Here is a 25,385-nt window from a genome sequence, read left to right as displayed (position 1 = left end):
CTTTTAGAGTTTTAAAAATCTTTTAAGAACATGATTTCTGAGTAGAAAAGGAGTTGTCTAAATACGTCATATCCCTTTAGGAGAAAAAGAGATAATATATAGGAGGAATAGGAAATTTTTTGTAAGGCCCCTGAAATTATTGTAACAAAACCCAAAGTCTGTAAAAAAAAAAAAAGCCAAAAATAATGTATAATTCAATGTCCATTTTCATTTTAACTGTACTTTGCAGTAATATTAATGATGTGCAAAAATAAATATGCTATCCAAAGGAAATACAAGAAGGCTTACAGGCACCATTGAGTATAATTCAGTCAATAACAAATAACCTGATGTGCTCTTTCTGCCCAATTTAACATCACCAACAGGCTTTCTCACCATTCTCTTTAATAAGTTGTGGGCCATAAGCCAGAGAAATTTCATTTATCCAGAAACTGAGTTGCTGTACTACTTAAACTTTTGAATCTGCTGTCTCACTTTTAAAATGCCCATAAGGATGCTTGAAACTGAGTTCTACCAGAACGAAATAAAACTTACAGTAATGATAAAGGAGGGTTATGGACATTTCTGTATTTCTGTCAACTCCACAGTAATTTAAATCGTTAAACTGTTTTAGCTTGTTTGTTAGTGAAATGTGTTACTTTTAGGGACTTTTTTTTTTAGGCAACTTTAAAAAAATTTAAACTGAAAGGAATATTTTAAAAAATTACATGTGGAGGGAAGCAGATTTGGTTCAATGGATAGAGCTTCTGCCTACCACATGGGAGGTTCAGGGTTCAAACCCAGGGCCTCCTGACTCATGGGGTGAGCTGACCCACGTGCAGTGCTGATGCACGCAAGGAGTGCCATGCCATGCACCTGGTAGGGGAGCCCCATGCACAAGGAGTGTGCTCAGTAAGGAGAGCAGGCCCATGTGAAAAAAGTGCAGCCTGCCCAGGAGAGGCGCCACACACACGGAGAGCTGACGCAGCAAGATGATGCAACAAAGAGACACAGATTCCCAGTGTTGATGACAAGAATACAAGCAGAACACACAGTGAATGGACACAGAGAGCAGACAACTGGTGGGGTTGGATGGGAAGGGGAGAGAAATAAATATAAAATAAATCTTTGAAAAAAGAAAAAAATTAGATGTGGAGGTATGTAAGACTGGCTATGAAGTCTAACAATGAAAAAAATCAATAAAGAATATCCCATGACCAGCTTCCATTCTGGAAATCCCTGGATTTCCTTGCCAACATCAGATAATTTTTAGGTTACAAGAAAAGGTGAACACATATTTAGGAGGTATAAGGTAATATATCATGTCAATAGTATCTTCACTTAGAGTTTCTCTAAATATCTTGGAGATTATCAATCTATTTTGATATGTCTATGTGGAAAGGATACACACTGAATTTTATTGGTACAGTAGTTTAGTGTCTTCAGGTGGTAAAGTATGGTCAGAGATAAGATATAAACAGTTCATAAGTAAGATTAACAAAATAATTATGACAGGCTATTTTATAACTTTAACTCAGTGAGTTAACTTTAACTCAGTGAGCAAGCTTATTTCATTTTTGTAGTAATAGTTACCATTGATAAACTAGATAGACAGTCTAGGTAAATTTTATGGGGAAAAATAATTTATTGGAAGTTAAAATTATATTTGTTTTACACACATCATTTAGCATTTAGAAGCCATTTGTTTTATTTAAATTTCTTTCCAGAAGATTCATTAGATATGAAGAAGACTATTAACATGCCGCCCTTAACCTTTCAGTTTGTAGAGTTTTAAAGCTTATCACTTGGTAATGACCATTTTGCTACTGTCTTATTATATTTAGAGAACTTGAAGTCATATCTTGCTTTCTCTAGCACACAAAACACAGAGAAGTAAAATTAACATTAAAGTCAAGATTCTCCTAACATATATGCCCAGTGCATAATTTTATTAGCCTGTAAAGTATAATTTGTTTATGTATAAAATTAATAGTTAAAAATTAAATTATGTATTTATTTATATTTTGAAATATATACCAATGTTATTTTGAAAGTGTGTAAGAAAGTGATAGAGAAGAGAAAGAGCAAAGAATCAGAAAAGATGAAAACAACTATTGAGTAAATTATTTTACAATTGCCAGAAAAGAGATGCTATAAATGAAAAATTTATAGTGAATAAATTTTCAGTAAATATGCTTGTAAGAAACATATGAGATTGATCAAAAGCATGGAGGAAATGAAAATTATCTTTTTCATTGCCTTAGTTATGGTATTAAGCTAATATTACATATTCAAAATAGTATTATTTTTCCCTCGGTCTATTTTTGTGAACAATTTTAAATAAACATATACAATTTTAATGGATATAAAAGATATAAATAGTCAAAATATTTTGTTGAATATTTTTTTTTAATTTTGTTAAACACAAATTTAACAAAATACAGAATACTGGTTGTAAAACATAATGATAGTACCTGTTTAGTGGAAAGCTCCATTGCTGAAATGGTAGTTGGATCCTAAAGAAGAAAAAGAAATATGTTTGTTCAATTTTTTTAAAAGTCATTTATTAACACAAGTCAGCAACATAAATTTTCACAGAGATAACATCTTTGCTCACTAGAAACAATGTAATTGGGAAATAAGACAAGTGAAGGAAACTAAATGGATAAATGTCAAATGAGTGAAGCAGACAATATAAGAGCTTGTCAATGTTCTCCGGCCAAAGTCCATCAGGAACACACCTATAGCTAACCAAGTTGAGTTTATAGCTTGCTGTGATAAGGGAGGACACATACCTTAGGGTACCATGGGATCACTCAGTAAGGTGTTGGAAAGGACTTAGATATTTAGTCTTGCTTGTGTTAGGTGATCAGGGGAAGGGTTCAAAGGACGTAGGATTTTGCACTGGATTGGATGCTGTCAAAATGCAGGTATTATTCTATATTTCGGTATCTGCTGGGGATTGACTCACATGCCCCATAAAAGACATTTATCTGCTTTCATGTGTGTACAAACCCATTTACAACTAGAACCTTTGAAGATGTTATTTTTGGTTAAGGTGTGGACTCATCTGTAGATAGGAACTTGGAAAAGCCTATTTGAGTCAGCGTGGACTTTTATCCATATGACTAGAGTCCTTATAAGTAAAGGAAATGCAGATTCAGTGATTCAGAAGAAACCAGCAGCCAGAAGTTAGTAGAAGCCAGAAGTCAGCAGAAATCAGAGGAGCAGACACAGAAAAGAGAGCCCTGTGTGCTGGAGGATTGTTGGAATACCACAGACTTCAGAAAAAAGCAAGCCATGCTAATACCTTCATGTAGGACCTCTAGCCTCCAAACTATGAGATAATAACTTCCCATTGTTTAAGCCAACCATTTTGGGGTATTTGTTTTAGCAGCCCTGGCAAGACAGAACAGCATCTTAATAAGTCTTATTTAGAAGGAGGGAAGCACAGATTGATAGAGAGAAGAAAGCCATGATTGGTAAAGCAGCAGCAATAGTACAGGAAAGGAGGCGATTTGGCAATTTTGTGGGGTTGGGCAATGTTTGTGGTTTTGTTTTTTTTCCCTGTGTTAGACATGACTACAAAGCGTTCTTACTTTTGTATTGATTCATCACAGTCTTAGAGCAGCCTTGTCTGAGGTGCTTTTTCTGTGAAATTTTTTATGTTCAACTGGAGAGTACTGTGGTCTAGGAAATAGCACCAGACCAGTTTCAATGATAAGGGTGAATTGATAGCACAAGGCCGGTTTCCAGCTATAAGGGGTTGTTTAAGCTCCTTTGAGAGGCGATTTCTTTATCATTATTAAAATGGCTATTTAATATGGAAAGACCTACCCTCCAGGTATTTGACAAAGAATATATCTCCAATTCCTATCAAAAGGTTGATATGAGGAGTAAGAAATAAAATGGGAGGTTATCACTGACTTAGAATATGACTTCTATAAAGATTCTATTGGTGCCTATCATGAGTACATGTAGACATGAATAAATAAATCCTATTTTGATTGAACATCGACTACCAAAATGGCTACACACCTGAACACAATTGTGTATTGCCTTTTAAATTCATTTTCCCTGCACTGTGTTCCATTACATCTTTAATCAGAGATAAACGGTGCTCAGAATGAGATTGTTTGGTTTTCACAGAAGCGGCTGATGAGTAAAAGGCTTAAGTAGGTAGAATGACCTTAAAAATCTTCACTGTTTAGGCTACTTAAGTTGAGCCCTGAAGAGGGTAGAAAGAGTTAGACTCTAGAATCAAACTGTTTGGATTTCAAATTGTGACTGAGATCTGGCCAGAAGAGTAATTTTGGGCAAGGAACTCAATCTCTTTGTACTTTAGTTTTCTCATCTGATAAATGGGGGTCTTGGTATCATTCCCATAAATTTGTTGAGAGGATTAAATTAGTTAACACATAGAAAGTACTTTACAAATTTGCTTGGAGCACATTGTTTAACCATCAATGTCCCTCTTTCTCTCCCTGTCTTACAAACATACATACACACATACACACACATACTCCCATTCCTATACTTAAATTTTTCTCTTTAGTCCTTCTCACTATCTGGAATGATTTATATTTTACTTACATATCCTGTGTTTTGTGAGTTGACTTCCCCACCCCAAAGCAGAGCCTGGGGTAGGCAGAAGTGAGGGACTGAAGTAGGAAAGGGTAGAGGAAGAGCCTGCCAGTAAGGGGGTATGTTTGGAAGTTACCAATGAGAGCAAATTTGAGAAAAGTAGAGAATGGCTTTCAAAATTGTCCACCTAGGTTATTATCAACAAAAACATTTTTTCATGGGCTTCCAACATTGGGTGTTTAATCTGCCATAGTCCCAGCTGTGATGCTTGTATTCCTGCTTGCTATCAGAGAAGCCCTGGGACAGAAGGGCAGAAAGTGAAATACTCACAGCAGATTATTTTACAGGTAAGGATGACAGGATTTGAAGAAGCACATCAGGAGGCATCGTATGTATCTTATTAATTGTCTGTCTCCCCTATTTGAGAACAGGGATTTTGGCTGTTTAGTTCACTGCTACATCCCTAGTACCCAGAGTTAAGCCTGGAACTTACAGTTGTGCAATAGATATGTGCTGAATGAATGAATGCATTTTCTATCAATTTTCCCATTCTTTTCTTCACTTTGTGCCACTCTTCACTGTTTCTTCCTTTTAATATGCATACATGATAAAGGCATCCATCTTATAAACACACTTTGCTTAATCCTTCATGTTTTTCTAGAATTTCTTGATAAAACAAGCTAAATATTTTAAATGCACTGCCTTTACTTGTTCACCTCCCATACCATCACATTTACCCCTTAAGCCACTGCATCTGTCCTTTGCTCTAGGGCAGGTGTGCTTTTTTTTTAAAGATTTATTTATTTATTTCTCTCCCCCAGTTGTCTGCTCTCTGTGTCCATTAGTTGTGTGTTCTTCTGTGACTGCTTCTATCCCTATCAGGGGCAACGGGAATCTGTCTTTCTTGTTGTTGCGTCATCTTGTTGGGTCAGCTCTCCGTGTGTGCAGCGCCATTCCTGTGCACTTTCTTTCACGCTGAGCGGCTCTCCTTACGGGGTACACTCCTTGCGCGTGGGGCTCCCCTATGCGGGGGACACCACTGCGTGGCACGGTACTCTTTGTGCGCATCAGCACTGTGCATGGGCCAGCTCCACACGGGTCAAGGAGTCCCGGGGTTTGAACTGTGGACCTCCCATGTGGTAGACGGACGCCCTAACCACTCGGCCAAGTCTGCTTCCCCTAGGGCAGGGGTTCTTAACCTTTTTTGTTCCATGGACCCCTCTGCCAGTCAAGTGAAAACCATGAACCCCTTTCTAAATCCACATTTTACTGTGTATTATTTAATAATATATCACACCCACACCAACACATCCCCACAAGAATAATGTATTTTTTTTAATTTAAATTCAAGCTCATGGACCCCTGGTTAAGAACCCCTGCTCTAAGTAGACAGCTTATTACTTCAAGATATCACCAATGAAGTGTGTATTGCCAAATGGACACCCCTTGGTCTGTATTGTTCTTATTAGGCTTTATTCTGTATCACACTTTTGAGCACTCATCACTTCTTGACTGTGTCCTCTATTGAATTTAATTGTGCCTTGGAACTCTTTATTGATTATTTGCTCATATCCATTTTCGCAATCTTGTCACCTTTCAGCCATTCCTAACATGTCTGCCTTTCCTTGGCTGCCCTTCACCCATCTTCTTTGGAGGTTTCCTTGTTTCCCTTGTTGGTTTTCATTACCCTCCATGTGCTTCAGAATTACAAGTCTCCAACTCAAACCCTGACATCTGAGCTAATAAAAGGATTTTCTTACCAAATTGAAGACAATCTGAATAAGACACAAATGAGGCTAATGATTTAGGATGTAAATTAATTTAATGAGATAATTTAGAGATGTCCAGTAGTTTTCCATTTTTATAGCTAAATGAATGATATTAAATATTAAGCATAATTTTCTATGGGAATTGGCATCCATCATAAAAATAACTATGATGAAAGGAATGTCTAGCATGGTCTAATTTTCTCTATACAGGAGTATGATCTTTAAGATGTAGTAGTTAATATTTGCTCCAGATTTACAGTTTTAAAAGACAAAACTGAAGGTTTTATTTAGATTTGTATAATATTTGATTCAGTTAACTAAAGAAGAAAATTTAGAAGAGTTAGGAAAATTATCCATAGAAACTCCTTTAATTCCAACTGCTTTATCTACGAGGTAGGTATGTAATTATGTCAGCAGCTAATGTCAAGTTTTTGTGAAGAATTTCATGAAATAAATTTTACAGGCCAGGTGTGAGGAAAGTGCTTATTAGGCAGAGAATTAACAACTAGTGTTAATTAATCCAAAAGTTAGTTATGTTTAATTTCTTGAAAAATAGATGAAGCTGGTCAATATTAATACAATTCTTATTCATTGACAAGGTAAAAAATATCGAATATCTATTAGGCAGTTGAAAATGAACTGTTGCATACATAAATTGTAAAATATAAAACAATTCCCAATTTATACAGGACTCCATTGTGTCATACTATGATTTCAACATTCTTAAATTAATATCCTAGAGTCCCTTAAAGAGGCCTCATTTATTTTATAGACCAGAATATTAATAACATTTTCAAATAAGATGGGTTGTATGTTACCTGTGGTTGAATTTTAATGGAAAATATGTGACGATGACATCCAGATAAAGAAGTTACATTTTTTTCTGAGAAATAGCTGGTAATGAGTATGACTTCCATTGAAAACAGCTTTATAAGCATTTTTTTCCCCATGAAACTCGTTTCAATTGCAAATTTAATTGGTGTTCAAATAAAAATGAAATGAAAAAAATGTAACATCCTTTCAAGATTTTCTATGGTTCTAATTTACTACCTTTTTTAAAAGATATTTTAATCTAGTCCTTATTAAACTTTCACACTTGCAAAGCTTTTCAACTTGCTTATCCCAGGAGAATCTGACATACTTTACTGGATGTTAAGCACGTGGACACTCTAGTGAATTAATAGACTAGGTTTTGGAGAGCATCAATTATGTTTTACATTTGACTGAAAATTAAATTCATTTGTTTGCTCAACTGTTCATGGAATATTGCACAAATTGGGCTTAAAATATATGTGTTATAGAAATAACCACCTTGTAATCCTTTGCAGTCCATAGGATTATAAATAAAATCCATTGTAATAAGTGCCCTGTGACTTGATGCAACACTTGACTGTCTCACAAGTAAAACCTTCTCTGACTGGTCTGGAAAGAAAATTCATGCTTACTAATTAAAGTGAAAGCAGCAAAATCAAGCCTTCATATCTCCTGAATATTTACTAAAAAAATAAGCAATAGATGTGGAATTTTTAAGCATCTTAAAGATACTTTCATTTATACAACTTGTTACAACAGCTACTAGTAATCTTTATTAAAAAACAATTAAAGGAAAATCTTCCTTTATGATGCTGAGATGAAGAAATTGAGGCTCAACTGACTTTAACCAACTTACTCAGAATCAAATAGTGAATATGATTCAAATTATTTCTATGATTGCAAATAATGTTTGGAATTAGATTTCAAGATTTTTATGTTTTAGTACTTAAATGCCATTTGAATATCTAATGGCAATTCAAAGTCATTTCTAGACTCCTATGCCAATTTTATTTCACCTTTTATCACCTATTAAAAATTTTATACTAAAATGGAAATTTTTATTACTGAGGAGTATTTTTATTTCTGTACTCTGATTGGTATTTGATTTCACCCAGAATAAAAGTATTTCGGATGTAATTGAAACCACTGAAATGTTCCTGTGATTACCCAGGGTGTTTTCCTTAACCAACCTCAAAATTCAATGGATGGAGTGCTGGCTTTAATTCAGGATTTTAGATGAGGTTTGGTTGCTCAGTCTAGCAAGGACACATAATGAACAGTCTCATGGAAATGATATTATGGTAAATGAACTGGCTGTTTCACATTAAATGTCTCACATTTAAAAATCCAACACAATGGCCCTAAATCTGTTCCTGTCTATTTACCTTGTCAAACTATCAGAGTGCTGAGAGTAACCCTATTTTATTATTTTATTTTAAATGGAATGACTTTCAAGGCTTCCATATAAACCCTGAAACTGTAAAATTTCTCTGCTTGTTTCACTGTATATAGCAACCGCTTTAATGTGTTGGGTTTTTTTTATTTTCCCATGGCAAAATTAAACAAAGTGTGACAGTGAAATATTCCAATTGCTAGACCACAATATATGTATGAACTTTTCCTGATGGAATAGAATGCTGAAAGTAAACATTTCTCTAAACTCTGCCCAAATATGTTTTGTCTTCTTGAGGGTCAAAGAAATAGTAATGACAGTAGCACATGGCAGAGAATATGGAAAAGAACTGGATATTTATCTGTGAAAAGAGATGTGTTCCATATTGCAAACAATCTTTTTACACAATCATAGATTCATAAATAATCATTTCCACACTAGCACATTATCCTAAATACCACATAGATGTCATTCAAAAGATATCACAGGAATAACTTGCTTGTGTATTCCTCTTGAAACTGCAAAATGCCAACAAAATCTAATAGATATTAACTATCTGTGTTTTCAAGATTGTTGGCTTCCAACATTTAATGCTTTTGTTAAATACTATAGTCTCAATTTGAAAAACTTATTGTACTAAAGAACAATGCATATAAAATTTTATCCCAGAGATATGAGGAATTAAACTTAGATAGAATATAATGACAACTACAAAATCAGGTATGTTTTAATTCTTCAAATCCAGAAAACAATTAGAAGAACATTATTTTTAAAATGGCATGATAACAGTTAATACAATTCCACAAGAGAAAATTTAACTGTACAAATAGATAATGAATTAAGTCCTTGAAACTATGATATATAACACATAAGACTCTGTAAGTTGCATGAGGTCAGGGAGCATGTTTATAGTGTTTCTCCCTGTATCACCAGGAATGAACATTGCGCCAGGACCATCATAGGTACTAATGTGTATAGTTGTTAACAGAAGAATTTAATGAATGAACCCTCTTTTAATAATGTATGACAACTGAAGGGAAATTTGTAAAGAAACTATGAAAAAAACAGGAGTAAGAGCCTGGAAAATAATTTAAAAATTCCTAAGATGACATTATTTTAGTGTCTCTTGTGACTTCATTTGTGACAGTGATGACAAAATAAATACATATAGTTGTAGTTTTTCACTAAAGAAGAACATGGGCATAAGCTGCATGATTCCTTGTGTTCCCAGTTCATCTTCCTGATACTCTGGCACCTCATTTTAAGCATGGTCTCTCTAAGGAGGACCTTAAGCTCCTGGCTTTCTTCAATTCCTTTTCTCTACCAATACTTATTCAGTCATTCACTCATTCATTCAATAAATGTGACTGAGCACATATTTTAGGTTCTAAAGAGAATACAATGAACATAATACAGCAATTTATTTAAACACCTCTTAGTGCTAAATCTGATTCGATTCTCCTGTGCCTAATATAGTCCATTGGAAAATTTAATTTTTGAATTTGTAGACTAATATATACTAATATATACATGTGTAAATACTGAAATGGGACATTTGAACAAAACAATGGACATGTAAATGATAGGGATTAGTCATCATTCTATACCAGACATAAATGGGGTCAAATTACTGGATTTAAAAAAAAGCCATAATTATGATTTTACTCTATTAAAGATTTAAACTGAGGATTAGCAGAAAAGGCTACTGGAAATGTGACTCATTTTCAGTTTTCCTAAACTAAAATAATAGAACAATGTTAACAAAATGTTGAGCACAGTGCCTGGCAATTACTTTGATGATTTACATCCAGTGTTTTTAATTTTTCCCAATGTTCATGTAACTTACTGATTAGGAAGCTTAGGGCAATCATATGTGTATTTCAAATAGAATTCTCATGCAGATCTGTCTGGCTGAAGAGCCTGACCACTTCCCACTAGAACATTGCTGAGGGTATTACAAAAGGTCTCTGTGATGATTTATCAATTATCTGTTCTCAATCCTGATGATAATTTGAATGAAATTAATAATATATATTAGGAGTTTACCATAATATACTTCAATTTTTCTTCAGAATACCACTGTGAAGATCATGCCCAGTTAATAAATTGGTATAGAAATATGGGGCCAAGACGTATTGGGAGAATTTTACTTACAATTAAACTATTGAATGAACTGAAAATTTAAGCAAGCTTCTTCATTGTATAGATAAGGTATCTGAGACACCTGGGAACTAAATATGTTCCTAGAGATTGTGAGAATAGATCTAAGGTTTTCTCATTGTTCTGTCCACCAAATCATTCTAATTCTGGTCTGTTTTGTAGTTATATATATATATATATATATCAGTATTTATTTGTTCTATGGTTTTATAAAGATGTAGAAAAATACCTTTTGTTAGCATCTACTTCTCAGTATTGTATCATAGTTAATTCTTATCAAGGTGTGCCTCATGTCAAACTGTTTCTATTAGCTATTTCCAAAAGGAATAATAGACACCTTTACCCCCAACCTGCATAAATATATCTGGGCTGTTCTGGTGGTAGTCAGTGATTCAGGACAAAAAGACAAATATTGACAAATTTTTATAACAAATTTGCTACCAGTGAGATAAAAGCTCAAACTTCTTTTTGCTAACAAATGATTTCTTTACAGAAATATGGTAAAACAATTCATAAAGAGTCTTAAAAAAGGTCTGCGATATCTTCATTTCCCTATCATTCTGATTGTCTCTGCCCGAATATGTTCAAGGAAGGTACATACCATTCCAATTTTACCATAAATTGTACAGAATTTAGGGGGGGAAATGGTTTGCTCATTGAGGTAACTTAAATAATACAAAGTATAAATCATATATTTTATCACTGAGAAAACAAAATATGAGCCAAGAATATATTTCTTTACATCTTTAGATTTAACTAGTATTGAAAGGTTCAAGGTTTATTTTGACTAGTGTCTGGCTTTCTAATTGACAAGCTAATTAGAAGGGTATGCTAGACAACTTGTCCATACCAAGTTCAGTGTGCAGCTGTCCTGGGGAAAAGACGTACAACTAACTTGTTGACACTTGAAATTAAGCAGCACTCACCCGAAAAACTGTCATTTCTTCCAGCAAAACTTCTTCTAAATCATGCCAAGTTTCCTTAGGAATTGAAACTACTTTAAGAACGGTCCCAACATCTTTGAAAGAAAGAGAAGGTGGTAGAAGAGCACAATTTAAGTAAATCTGAACAGAGTATAGTGCTAATAGAATCAATATTTGTTCCTAAAAAACATTCCTATCCCAGTCTTCCTTTTAATTTATTTTTGTCACAACATCAGTAAAATATAGATTCAAATGCATTTCATGCAGTTGGCTTTTAACCACGGAATGAAAAGAACTGGATTTTTGGAACTATACTAAGCTTTGAAAAAGGTTTTACCCTGAAGACATACAAATTTAAAAGAAATTAGAAGTTGGCTAAGTTGGGTTAATTACTTTTATTATTTTTTAAAAATGCCTCCTTATTATTAGGTGTCTCAGAAAAATATACCTAAAAATAAATTACCAGTTTGACATGACAGGTTTTTGCACTCTTTTGTCAAATCAGGGACAACTATGAAGATGAAACGTAGATGTAAAATGCAAGGAATTTTGTCAAGCAACAAAAGCAGTAGGAGCTTCAGAATGTTAGCTGTTTTCTTCAGTTGAAAGCATTAAGTATTCAGGGGCACCTAAAGACAACTAAATGACCAGTAAGTGATGAATGACAATAACCTGATCTCTCCAAGTAAATAATTAGAATCAGTTATTACAGTGGCTTTTCAATAGTGTGCATTTTGGTTAATAAATTTTATAGTACTAAAAGAATTTAAAATTCAGAAACATAATATCACAAAATATTTTAATACACTTTATAGATATTCCAAACATTATTTTTTCTGTTTTTTGTTGTTAAAAGAGAAATTGTCGTAATGATAAAACTGTCACTTTCATTCTAATTTTAATTCAGAAGATATTAATTTTCCAGTATTTACCAATATGTTCCTATTCCTTGATAGAAGGAAGAACAGGGCCTCATTAAGTTAAAAAATTTGTCTCTTCAGTATTCCAGTTCTGACAAAACTTGTTCAGTTAACTACCTCATTTTAATCAAGTTAACAGATTATTTGAGAAGAAAATCTTACCAGTAAAGAATTACATGAGAAAATGATTAATATATTCATAGCATTAATAATAACCATTTTCAAGGGTGATGTGTTGTGTCAGATCAATAAAGGTTACCATGTATCCTTTGTGAAGTTTTTTATAAAGTCCTTTTTTAAGAGGCTCTTTCTATGTTTATAGGACCTTAGGCTATTCAAAACACCAAAGATTAAAGGTAAATTATGTTAATCTAGTCAGGACTCTGATCAGGTCTCTATTACCCAAACACAACTTTTATCTGTGTTCCAGATCTGTTTTGCCGAGTAGCATTTCAAAGAACTTAACACAAATTGAATCAGATTACTCATCTAGGATCAATATACTATGATGTGCAACTTAGTTAGAAGATAAAATTACTGTAATCAATTTACTTTGCTGACAGATGATACTGGTCTGTACTGACTGATACCCATCCACATCATCAGACATTTTGCATGCTCATGAAATGGGTGCCTTTAAAGCCAGCTTGTGAGAGGAATTAAAAGCTTATGGTAGGGTCTCTTTGGTTAAATAGCTAGAAAAAAGCCTTTTGTTGCATTGACAATGAGTGAGGGACTTCTCAACAAGTGTTTTCCTCAGAGGTGAGGAAAAAGGCAAGTGTCACATTATTGAGCAAACTTAATTACTCTGCAGAGACTCATCTATAATCTGACATTGATTGATAAACTGATAATTATTGAAGGAAAGATTAAAGGTAAATTATGTTAGTCTACTCATGACTCTGATCAGGTGTCTAGTACCCAAATGCAACTTTACCTATCATCTTCTATATTCTAACAATATTTTATAACCAGAGTTGATACTTGCAATTCACTGACTTTTATAATATTGCAAGTGATTGGACCCTGAGTCTTCATGGGATTCTTTTATTTGATAGAGAAACTTTTCACCCTTAAAAGTGGACTGCAATGTATAACTCAGAACCTGACACTGTTATGCCTGATAACATAAGCATTCACAATTTCATTATAAAACTTTTAAGTCTTTATAGCACTTACTGCACAAGTTGCCATTACCCTGTAGTTAATGCATTTTTTTCCCTCTGTTTCTCACCAAGGGAAAATAAATGTTATTATACCAGGTTTCAGTGGAGTACTCACTCTGTTTCCCATTGATTTATGTCAGTTAACAATGTTAATGGAGACTAGGAATTTATTACCTTGGAATCTGACCCTAAGTAGCAAGTTTCAGATTTGTAACTGGTACTTTCAAAAACAGTATTATTATTAATGGGAGAAGGAAAAGAATAAAATATTTGGAGTAGAATTCATCCTGAAAATATGCCTACAAAAAGTTTGTTTCTGTTCATATAATTAGTAGAAATATATTGTCAAATTCCTTTAGAAATGGATCAAAAATATATCTAATGATTCCTTGGGTTAATTTTGCTGTTTTTCCCATAAAGTCTTTATTTTCCATTGCATGGCAGAAACACAGATTTTGTTGCCCAAAATTAAATTACTGTATGGTAACTTAAATTTCATAAATTTTGCATCAATATATTCTGGAACTGTTATTAAATGTCTTGGGGATTTCAGGCATGGTTTTGATCAATACATCTTTGTTCTACAAAGTCACCAGCCAAAGAGTTATGAGTCAATTATGGACATTGATTACTCACCTAATAATTAGCTTTACCTATGTCCATTTATTAACTTTTGATTAAAAAGGAAATTTATTTTAAATTAATATATGTCAACTTACCTTAAAAGATAAGACATTTGTAGTAGTAGAATGTTTAGCTTTTCTAGTAATTTATTAGAGGTTACCGACAGCTTGAGAGTGACTATAAAAACTTGCCTCCAATTCTTAGTGTACTTTATCAGTTAAACTGTGTTCTGAAAGAAAACTTAGTGCTGAAATTTAAAAAAATTTACCTGTTCCGATAAACATGACATCATACTGGCCATCTTCTGCATCTACTCGGTCTACTACAATTTGTGTGAACTGATAATTTACATCTGTTTTTATCATTATTGGTCGGTTATTAATAGGAAACACTGGATTGTACATGGCTGGATGACTTCTTGCAAATGTTATTACATCATCAGGAAGGTCCTTTGTAGAGTCAAAACCGCCAAATGTTTTACTGGGACACTATTAGGATAAAAGGGAAGAATATCTTTTGATTAAAATCTGGAGGAATAGAATTATATATTACATCAAAACATATTGCCTGAATAGGAATCCTTTTTTCTTTATTTTCTTTGTGGTTTTTTTAAAATTAGGTATCTAAAAAACATGACTGCTATTTAAATTAGTAGATGCAATATATAATATGTATTTCCTAAACATATCTTCATTCTCAGTGAGATTTAATAATATCACTGTTTGTTATAATCAGAATTGCAAGTTTATCCAATGAATTTAGTGTATAGGAAGAGTCTGATGCCTCAGTTTGTAATACTATCATATATTTTATTTATGTGATAGATGAAATATTTGCAATGTTAACACTAAATGTAATTTTATTCATTAGATTAGAGAAACAATAATTTTCTTAGATAAATTAATTTTTTTCTATGGCATTATGCAAAAGTACAAATGTCTTCAAACTAAAGTTCAATATAAATCACTTCTTATTGCATTTTTTTGAATATAAATCCTGAGTAAAGTACCATAAATAATTTAAATAAAATAATTTTAGGGATAAGCAGAAGCGTTATTCAAAGTGTCAAGCAAAATGCATGACACAGAAACTGACCCATTACAATGGACATCATGATCAAGCAGAACAAATGATGGTCACAGAGAATGAAAAATAATTTATTGATGTGCATTCGCATAAAATTACCTCTGGATAGAAACACTCCACATAAAGCACTACAACACAAATTAGAAAATTCAGATTTCACTGTGTCTCTTTTCACTGCATTTGATTATAAAGTACAAGCATTCAAGGAGGACTGTATCTCCAATCTCTTGCTTTTTTCCTTACACTTAAGCAATTTCTGCCATTTAAAGTAAGAGCTTGGGAGCTGAAATGTAATTTAGAGAAGTTCCTAATCTTACAAGAGGCTTGAAGGAGAAATCAATTGTCTTTGCTGTTACCTTGATATAGGTCATTAATAATTCATGAGAAATAAAATAAACCTGTTTTAAATAAGAAGCGTGTATCTGTGTGTGTGTTTGTACACGAAAAATATAACAAACGGTTTACTTTTTGTACAGTTTTTTAAAATTACAAAATAACTAATGTTATATACATATCAAACATCTATATAAAATATGGAAATAACAATAAAACATATTTTTCATTACATTTAAAATGATTTCTGTGCTCTTATATTACCATTTAAAATGGTTTATAAATTTTAGATCTATGTGATTAAAAATTAAAATATGAGATTTATGTAGTTTATATTTTTTTATCTTACAATTTGTCTTATTCTCTTGCCTTACTGTCCTTCTATTTTGTCTCGAGTATTAGCATATAAGCTTTTCTTTAAAATAAAGAAAATACTGTTCTATGGACACATTGTTTGGAGGTCATTCAATATGTTTTTCCCCAAGTAGTATTACGAAGTAGTGGCAACCCTTTCCTAAACTCCAGTTTAGGCAATACTTTCTGGTTCTCTGTGTCTTTAGCACCCAGTGTATATACCTGACTTAATTTCCCATGTAATAACAACTACGTATTAATAGTGAGTGAGAAACACAAGCTTTAGAACTGGGGTTGTAAATGTTTTTTGTTGCATGGACCCCTTTGCCAGTCAGTAAAATGAATACTACTATGATTTATTTATTATATATGTTCTTAAGTGAGGGAAATGCTAGATTTCAGTTAGAGGTCAGAGAAAATAAAGATAATAAGTTGATATTTTTCAATTCAAGCTCACGGACCCCCTGAACTCTTCCCATGGGCTCCTATTAAGAACTCTGCTTTAGAATCAAACTGCCTGGACTGAGTCCTGCCTCCATTACTTAATTCCTCTTTGCCTCAGAGTCCTCATCTGTGAAATAGGGACAATAATTGAGTTAATAATATATTGAGTTAATAATATATATTTAAAAGTATAAATCTCTTTAAAAATTTTCTGGCACACAATAATTTCTATATTCTAATTGCTATTATTAATTACAAATATATTGCCTATATCTTCAAATCAATATCTGAATTTATCTTTGTAGTTCCAATTAGAAGCATAGAGAAGAAATTTCATCAAGTGTGTTGAAATGAAGTAAAGTCAGTTTATATTTGTAAACACACTGGTATTAATTGACCATAGAGTAATAAAATTGTCCACCAAAAAATAGCAACAACACTTTTCCATTAAGAGATGGAGTAAATATATTGTTTTTTCATAAACCTCATTTGACTTCTTATAATCAATAGATATTCCATCTTGTTCATTTATTCTTCTGAATGCCTACTTAGGTGGTGTTCTGGGTTTTTTTTTTTTTTTTTCCCTAAAAGATGCATCAGCTAGAAGTTTAATATTTGTAAAATGCGAACTTATCAAATTACTCATTATAAATAATTTTAGTCATATAGAAAAGATACTATTTAATATATAATGTATCTTACTTGAACTTAGGAGAAAAAAAGTAAAACTGTAGTAATGACTATATTTTAAATGCAAAGTTTTTCCTCATATGAGATTATTTTCTTAAAGATTATTTAGGGTAAGAAAATATTGCTCTTGAATGGATGGTTCTATCCAGTTATTATATTACCTCTGACCTCAATTTGATAACCACTTCACAATTCCTACCTTATCTTAGTTTCTGTTTGTTCCTTTGCTGCTTTTTTCCACTCTGAATTTCAGATTCAAAACTGTTTTTATTTTGTATTTGTCCTTTTTTTTTAAGCCTCAGTGTACCCAGGTGAACTGGAGGGAAGAAGGCAAGCTTGGCTGAGAGAGTAGGCAGTGACTGTTAGAATATTTTGGCCCTATTCTCTTCTGAGATTTTTAAAATATCTTGTTCACATACTGAGGGGTGCATCTCATTCCCATGTGAGGATACTCTCAGGTTTTATTTTTTCTCCAATTTAATGTGCAACCCTTGAGTAGAATGAGTCTCTTCCTGTTTCACGTCTTTCTCTAAGAAGATCCTTTCCACTCTATCCCATTCAGAAAGGAAAGTAGGCTGCCCACTCAGTTTCTATTTCTCAAATACTATATGTATTATAAATGACAGGCACCAAACAATAATAAAATCTGTAAAGAACATGTTTTTAAATGTGAAATTCCGTGAAATCTCAGAACATCTCTGTCTTGCTCTCATCATCTTGGAATCTTTGTTGGTCATTATCTGGATTTAAAGTCAGTTTGCAGCTGACTTTTTTCTTTACCTTGGTCAGAAATATATTCACATCATATTTTAAACATCTCGGCCACTTACCGTCCCTGGTCGTGGGTAGGGGACTCTTCCTTGATAAGGCACCCACTGATAGTTGGGCCCATCCCTGTGAGCGTATGGACCAAGGAACACCCTTCTCACATCACTCATGCTGTACATACACACAGCTGATCCCTTGAAGATGTTACTAACGAGACAAAACAAACAAAATGGGATTTTACTCTTATACAATGCCAAGAGAATTCTGTGAATACTGGGTTTTAAATTTTCAGATATCAATTTTCTTAGCAATCTCAAATAGTGTCTAGGATTTCTTTAGTCACACACCATACATGTCTTAATGTGCACAAGAGAACAAATTATGATGTCTTAGATATAAAAGCCTCAATGAAAATTGTCTTTAGTATTCATATAATATATACATTCATATTATATGTTTTATTTTTATATCAGGTAGAAATGAAAATATAAATTTGGGTAATATGTTAAACCTGCAAGCATCATGACTGAAACCAGGAAACTTTTAAACAAGCAAGAATGTTTAAGAACATATTCTGTAAACTGAAATTCATGCAGAAAAATGAAGTCAATGTTAAACGATGTGTTACATTGTATTATTTTTAACTCCCAAGCCATCAAAAGTATTTGTTCAAATAATAGCGTTTGATTTGTGTGAAGGCATTTAAAATCATCTCTTTCCAACCCAGAAAATTATTTTAACTTAGTAGCTATTACACCCTAGTCAAGGTGGAGAATTATAGCAATTATCCCCATCATTTTGCTATGTAAAAATCAGGTATTTGAAACAACCTGGAAGTTTGCCATTGAGCTGCCACAATTTTCCATTTTATTTTGCTTAAATATAAATACAGCTTATGAAAAGCAATTCTAAGGATATAAAACAGTGGTGCATGTTTAAAATATGGAATGCTTATCTTTTAACCAATCTCCATAGAAAATTACATATAAATCAGACCAAATGAAAAACATGTGTTCCTAAAAGTTTATTATTGTGTAGTTCTTCGTATGGATGATGCCTGCTAGACTTCAAGCTTCATGAGGAAAGGACCCTGCCCGGCTTCTTTTCTGGTACATCAATTGCTTATTGCTTGGTACTTGATGCACAGTAAACGTCAATAAATATTTGTAGAAATAATAACAATACCTCATAAAAAATAATAGAATAAATAACATTTGTTTCACACATCATAGATTATAATCTTTATGATACATCTCTGTTTCATTGTTACATATTTTGCATATGTATATATGAAATCACTCAGGATTGAAAGGTCTTGCTCTTATGACTTACAGTTATTAAGACTCACTCACAAACAAACTTCCATTTCTCTGAAGTCATTATACCCGTTAAGCCAGTGAATAATGGGAACTTGTTGGAAATGTAGATTCTCAGGTTTCACCCCATTCTATTGAACAGAAACTCTGGAGTGAGGCCCAGGAACCTGTATTTTAATAAGCTCTGTGGGAGATGGTGATGCACATTCAAATCAGAGAACTAATTCAAATCAGAGAACTAATGCACTAAGCAATGAGGAAACAGAAAAAATGGATTAATATTTGTTGAATTTGTGTCTCCCATTCTTTATTTCAGTTCTTTTAGTTTTGTAATAAAGGAAAGGAATTATTTAGGTATGGGAAATTGCATAGAGTTTTAATAACATGGGTTTCTTAATTTTTACATTATTTTTAGATTAAGTAAACATTTCCAAGCAATTTGTAATGGATTTAATATTACAGTCTAAACCAGTGTTAACATTGCAGTTAATCTTTCTCTTTGTGTATCGCAGTCCTGTGCGTCAGAGAAGGAGGGGGCAGAAGGGAAAGGGGGAAGAGTGGGAAAGGAAGGTTGAGGTTGAGGTTTGAGACTGCATCTGAAAAAATGTAAGTTTAAACCTGGTGTTCATTTACTGCTCAGTTGTGGGTAAATTTTGCTTTTTTAAAAAATTTTATCTGAATAATTTTATATGGTTATTTTCAAAATCCAGATTATAAAGTGGCCAATACCAAACTAAGTGATGACTATTAAAAAAAAAAAAGTAAAAGAAATAAACAGATTGAAAAAATCAAAACAAAACGGAGGATTTATATTCCAAATTTAAACACTAAACAAGCAAGCAAATCATAATTGGAACATTTTGGATTACTGTAGTCATGATTTTAAAAAGCACCAAAAAGCAATAGATTCATTCATGAATAATTAGCTTTCCCTAAACCTTTAAAGTCCTACTTTAGTTGCAGAGATGTGTGCAGCAAAATGTAGCAATGACTCTGTATGTGGAGTTGATAGGAAAGATGGAGTGCTGTAGGCTGCTATGGCATTTAGAGATGCATTTTCTCCCCTAGATGTTCATGTCAACAGCCTGGTCAGAGAGATGGATTTCAGTGGAAATTCTTGTATCAGATAATATTTGTATCAGATAATATTTCATTCACTTAGCAACTGATAAAAGAGAGAGAGATTAGAGATCTAGATAAATATAGTTTAGAGATAGAGGTAGAAGAGAATGGAAAGGAGGAAAAGAGGGGTGTGGGGGGAGAGGAGGAGCAATAGGGAATTACTTTAGTCATAATGGCAAATTACAAGTAGAGGATTTTTTTTCCACCTATAGTTTACATCACTAAAACTCTTGCCAAAATTCAGATTTACATTTTTATAATCTACATTTCATCCAAATGTTTAAAACCAAAACTATACATGGTTTTGACAAATTTTTAAACCGTTTTACTATTTAAGTTATGGTGATGATATTCTTTGCTAAAATTTAGTAAAAAGCAAACAAACAAAACCCACTGTTTGTCATTGCCTATCTCAACCACCCAAGAATACACAACAGCTTCAAAGTTTAAAGCAATATTGTACCTTTCAAAATTTCTTTTCACGAATTATGGACAGTAGGAAAGGACCTAAAGACTAGAGATTTCTATGATAGTAAAAAGTTATTTACCTGGAAGTTGTAAACACTCCATATACGATTGGATTTTTAGGATCTTTGGAATTCATTAGGAATACATCCTCTGTTTAAAAACAAAATTGGGGAAAATTGCATTTTTGATGGTCATTGCAAAATCTGAATAAGCATTCTTTGAACAAAACACCAGTTACTTACGCAATTCATCAAAATGTGTGTCAATGCCATTTGGACCTGGCACTGAGCAAATCAGACGAGCTTTGAGGAATGTTGTCCATTTGTTCACCAGACTTCTGTGCCCCCCAAAATCATTCTGAAAGGAACAGACATCAGGTTTAGGAACTATGCATGTAAACGGTAATTCCAAATATTTCTCTTTCTCTTGTTTCTTGATATAGACACAAAACACAATTCATTTTTAAAAAATTTTCATATTAATTTAAATAACCAGGTATAAGTAATTATATCTTATTAAATAATGGTCAAATATTCACTCAAACGTTACTCAAAGAACTACTTCCAAAAAATGTGTTTAGCATTAAAAAGCCAGTCCACTTTTTACATTCTTTTACCACATTTCTATTTTGGTGAAGTCTCTCTCCTACATATTTATATTCCTGGAATCTTACTTATCTACTTGGGCTGCTTCACAGCTAGTGCTTGGCACATAGTAGGCACTCAGTAAGTACTTATTGGATGGAATACCAAATGCATGCCTTAAACTTATACTGAAAATACTCCCCAAATTAAAGCAAGCTAGCATCACATATTTTATAATCAATAAGATTTTACAAAGAGGCTGTGGAGAAAATATTTACATAAAGGAAACTCATTCCAGAAAAAAAATTTTGAAAGAGTGTTTCCTTGCCACAAATAAATACATTTAGTTTTAACCTAAATGTAGCAATGAATTCGATTTTGACTGTAAATATTTACTGGCAACTATAATCTTTTAAAATAATATTTTATGTGCATAAGGTGGTTTCCTAAAAAATATAACACTGATTCATATTTTGCTTATATAATTTTATACACTGTAAGTTTTTTTTTTAACCCTTGAGGGAAGTGCTTTAAATATTATGATTTATATTCTGTGGAGAAAAGTATCTCATACTTTACATATTTCATTTGTATATTCCCAATTAAAAATTTTAAAACTTTTAATTTTCCAATAACTGAATATACTAGCAGGAAGTAATTGGATAATGGTTGGGGTAGGAGAGAAGCTACCCAAAACACCTGATATATATATTTTTTTAATTTTATGATAGTTTTTTAAAAGAAAGAACTTCATTTTAAGAAAATGAATAGACCTGGCTTTTTTATTTTCCTGAGTTGAAAGTTGCTTTAATATATACTAACAGTTGGTTTTATTCACATTTCATATATACTGCATGGTACACTGTATAAAAGAGTGAATAAGTTCTTTTATTTCTTCACACTGATAATAAATCCATAAGTATATATTGAGCAGTTCCCTAATTTTATATACCTAACATCACAATGCCATGTTATATTGCATGCTATGCCACAACATAAATGAACTACCTCAGACAGATAAAACTCAGGGCTTCAAAACTACGTGTGCGTGCACACATGTGTGCATGGGATATTATAGTCTATTTGTAAAAGCAAGCTTTAATATTTTTCTCTCTTAAATTTAAATTAATACATCAGTTTTTCAACAACAATTATTCATTCAAAACTTGTACTTTCTGGGAAATCTTGCTAGGTCTGAGAATACAGAGAATTGTAGGAAGGTCGTGGTACTCAAATTAAATGAAAAAAGAAATAGGTTTCTCTAGAACTTCAAACCAAGATCACTTAATGAAATTATGAAATAATGCTAGTATACCATAATTTCTACCTGCATGTTTTGCTATGAAAAATTACTCAAAAACAGCTACAATGTACTTTCAATCATTTTTTACCATTCATATATTTGATGGGGTCAATCAAGTTTTTTAGCCGTGATTTTCATTTTATTTGCACATGGGTAGATGAGGGTAAAAAAACTGTGATTGGACAATAACCTCCTCCTCAATGCTTTTTCTTTACCTCACCTTGCATATCTGACCTATTCTAGCGTGAGTGGCTTTTCCAGAGTGTTCTCCATCTATTGCATTTTCACGGAAGAAAAAATATACTTTGTCGTCTTCAGGATTATCACTCTCTGGAATGAGGTGGGCACTAATGAACCTTGGATCTGAGAGACAAATTAGAGCATAGATATTAATTCACATTTGAATAAATCATATTCATTACAGCCCATTTTCACTTCTCTCAACTTTGTGTTTGACCTATTTTAAGAAACTAATCTTTCTTTAGTTCACCTTTTTTCAGTATTTATGAATCTTTATTCATTTTAAAATTTGTTACAAGTCATCTTATATCTCAAAATCCAATCATTAATATTGTTTAGTAGGCTAGGAGTAGCAACAGAAATCCTCAATGGGTCCACATGCAAATGCATGACTGGATATTAAAATTCTTGGGAAGGAGACTTGGCCCAGTGGTTAAAGCATCCTTCTACCACACAGGAGGTCCGCAGTTCAAACCCCAGGCCTCCTGGACCTGTGTGGAGCTGGCCCACGTGCAGTGCTGATGCGCGCAAGGAGTGCCCTGCCCGTGCAGGGGTGTCCCCCACGTAGGGGAGCCCCACACGCGAGGAATGCGCCCCATAAGGAGAGCTGCCCAGTGCAAAAGAAAGTGTAGACTGTCCAGGAATGGCACCGCACACACGGAGAGCTGACACAAGATGACTCAACAAAAAGAAACACAGATTCCCTTGCCACTGACAACAACAGAAGCAGACAAAGAAGAACACTCAGCAAATAGACACAGAGAACAGACAACTGGGATGGGTAGATAAATAAATAAATCTTTTAAAAAATTCTTCGCAAATTGTAATGTACTCTGAAATATTGTTTATTGCAATCAACATTATTATTCTTCCTTTGCAAAATAGTTTAAATGAAACTACCAGTTGGTTTATTCAAGTTTCCAGCAAAGACGGGGCAAAAAGGGAGAGGAGGAGATCCATATAAACCAAAAGAATAGCTCCTCCCTGTTCTCCTTCTTTGTAAATAACAATATAATTCTACTAGGTACTCAGACCAAAAACCTTGGAGTCACACTTGAGTCCTTTCTTCCTCTCACATCCCTCATCTCACACCTATCCACCAGCAAATCGCTGTCCATCCCCATTTCTCACCACATCTCCAGTGCTACCCTCTTCAAGGCCATCATTGTCAGCCTGAATCGTTACAGTAGATACCTACCTGATCTCCTTGTTTCCACCTTACTAACAGTCTGTTTCTCCATATGTAAGTTAGATGGAACCACCACTATATTTCCCTCTCCAACTCTCCAGTACATTTCCAACCTACAATAAAATACAACACCCTTCCACTAACCAGAAGCCATCTATGATCTGATCCCTGACTACCTCTTACTCCTCCTCCCTACCCTTCTTTCTCTAACATACTCCTACCAGCAATAGCAACCTCTTTCTGCTTCTCAAATATGTCAATCACTCTTAGTCCTGCCACCATTTTTCTCCCTGTATAATTCTCGGCCCTCATATATTCTCAAGGCTAAATTCCTACTTTTATTCATGTCTTTGTTTAAATATTACATTATAAGAGAGACCTCTTTTGACTAATCCTATCTAAAGCACTGAAATCTTACTCTTGATCATTATTTCTTTTCATGCATTATTTTTCTTCCCAAAGTTATTGAAACACCTGCTATAATAATTACACATTTCCATATATATGTGTATAGTTTCTCTATCCATCTCTATTGTCATCCATCCATCAGCTCATCTCTCTTTGTCTCTCTCTCATCATTTGTTCATTGTCTGTCGGAGAAAGGCACTCTATTGTCTATCTGAGAACTGGGACCCTTAATGTGCTTTATATTTTTCTATGACCCTAGTTGTCATGCAGTGAATATCTGTACAAGGAGAGAGGGAACAAAGACAAGAAAAAAGGATTTTCCAGATTATGCAGAATGTAGATCAGTGATGTTCAGAGTCCCAATTCAAAGAATATTTTGTCAATATCTGGGCTTATATAGTTGTGCCTCATGCAAGCTATATGAAATATGTAAAAACCATGGCTTTTACATGTAATGTACTAAGAAACTGAGTTGATCTCACTGAAAACACTTAGAATGTTGCATATATTTAAATTCTTAAAATAACTCTTTACTCCTGTGGCATATTATTTTACCAAGTTAAAACACTGAAAATAGGCACACACATGTCAATACCATACCTCAGAGACCAGGAAAGAGAGCAGAACACTGAAACTAGTTTTATTCACAAATAATCCACTGTATTTAGTCCAGATCTTCACACCTGTGATTAATCATCATTATCATGTGTTCTATGCTTGTAACCTTCTCTTAACTTTCGCTCTGGGAC

At 33.3% G+C, this 25,385-nt stretch overlaps 1 protein-coding gene across 4 annotated transcripts in view; it reads right to left on the bottom strand.

Annotated features, from left to right (window-relative positions):
• Positions 1-25,385, bottom strand: part of SEMA3A (semaphorin 3A) — a 505,421-nt gene that overhangs the window by 29,553 nt on the left and 450,483 nt on the right. For all 4 annotated transcript variants that reach the window (XM_058297095.2, XM_058297094.2, XM_004473377.5 and 1 more), the window contains 7 exons: positions 23,020-23,162; positions 21,155-21,269; positions 20,993-21,062; positions 18,069-18,213; positions 14,600-14,819; positions 11,625-11,716; positions 2,454-2,495 (listed from right to left, as the gene is read on the bottom strand). In XM_058297095.2, the coding sequence (XP_058153078.1) occupies positions 2,454-2,495; positions 11,625-11,716; positions 14,600-14,819; positions 18,069-18,213; positions 20,993-21,062; positions 21,155-21,269; positions 23,020-23,162 (827 nt within the window). The remainder of the gene's footprint in view (positions 1-2,453; positions 2,496-11,624; positions 11,717-14,599; positions 14,820-18,068; positions 18,214-20,992; positions 21,063-21,154; positions 21,270-23,019; positions 23,163-25,385) is intronic.

This window comes from Dasypus novemcinctus, chromosome 5, assembly GCF_030445035.2.
Source record: "Dasypus novemcinctus isolate mDasNov1 chromosome 5, mDasNov1.1.hap2, whole genome shotgun sequence".
NCBI classification, from domain to species: Eukaryota; Metazoa; Chordata; class Mammalia; order Cingulata; family Dasypodidae; genus Dasypus; species Dasypus novemcinctus.
This window is presented reverse-complemented; position numbering and strand designations above follow the sequence as displayed.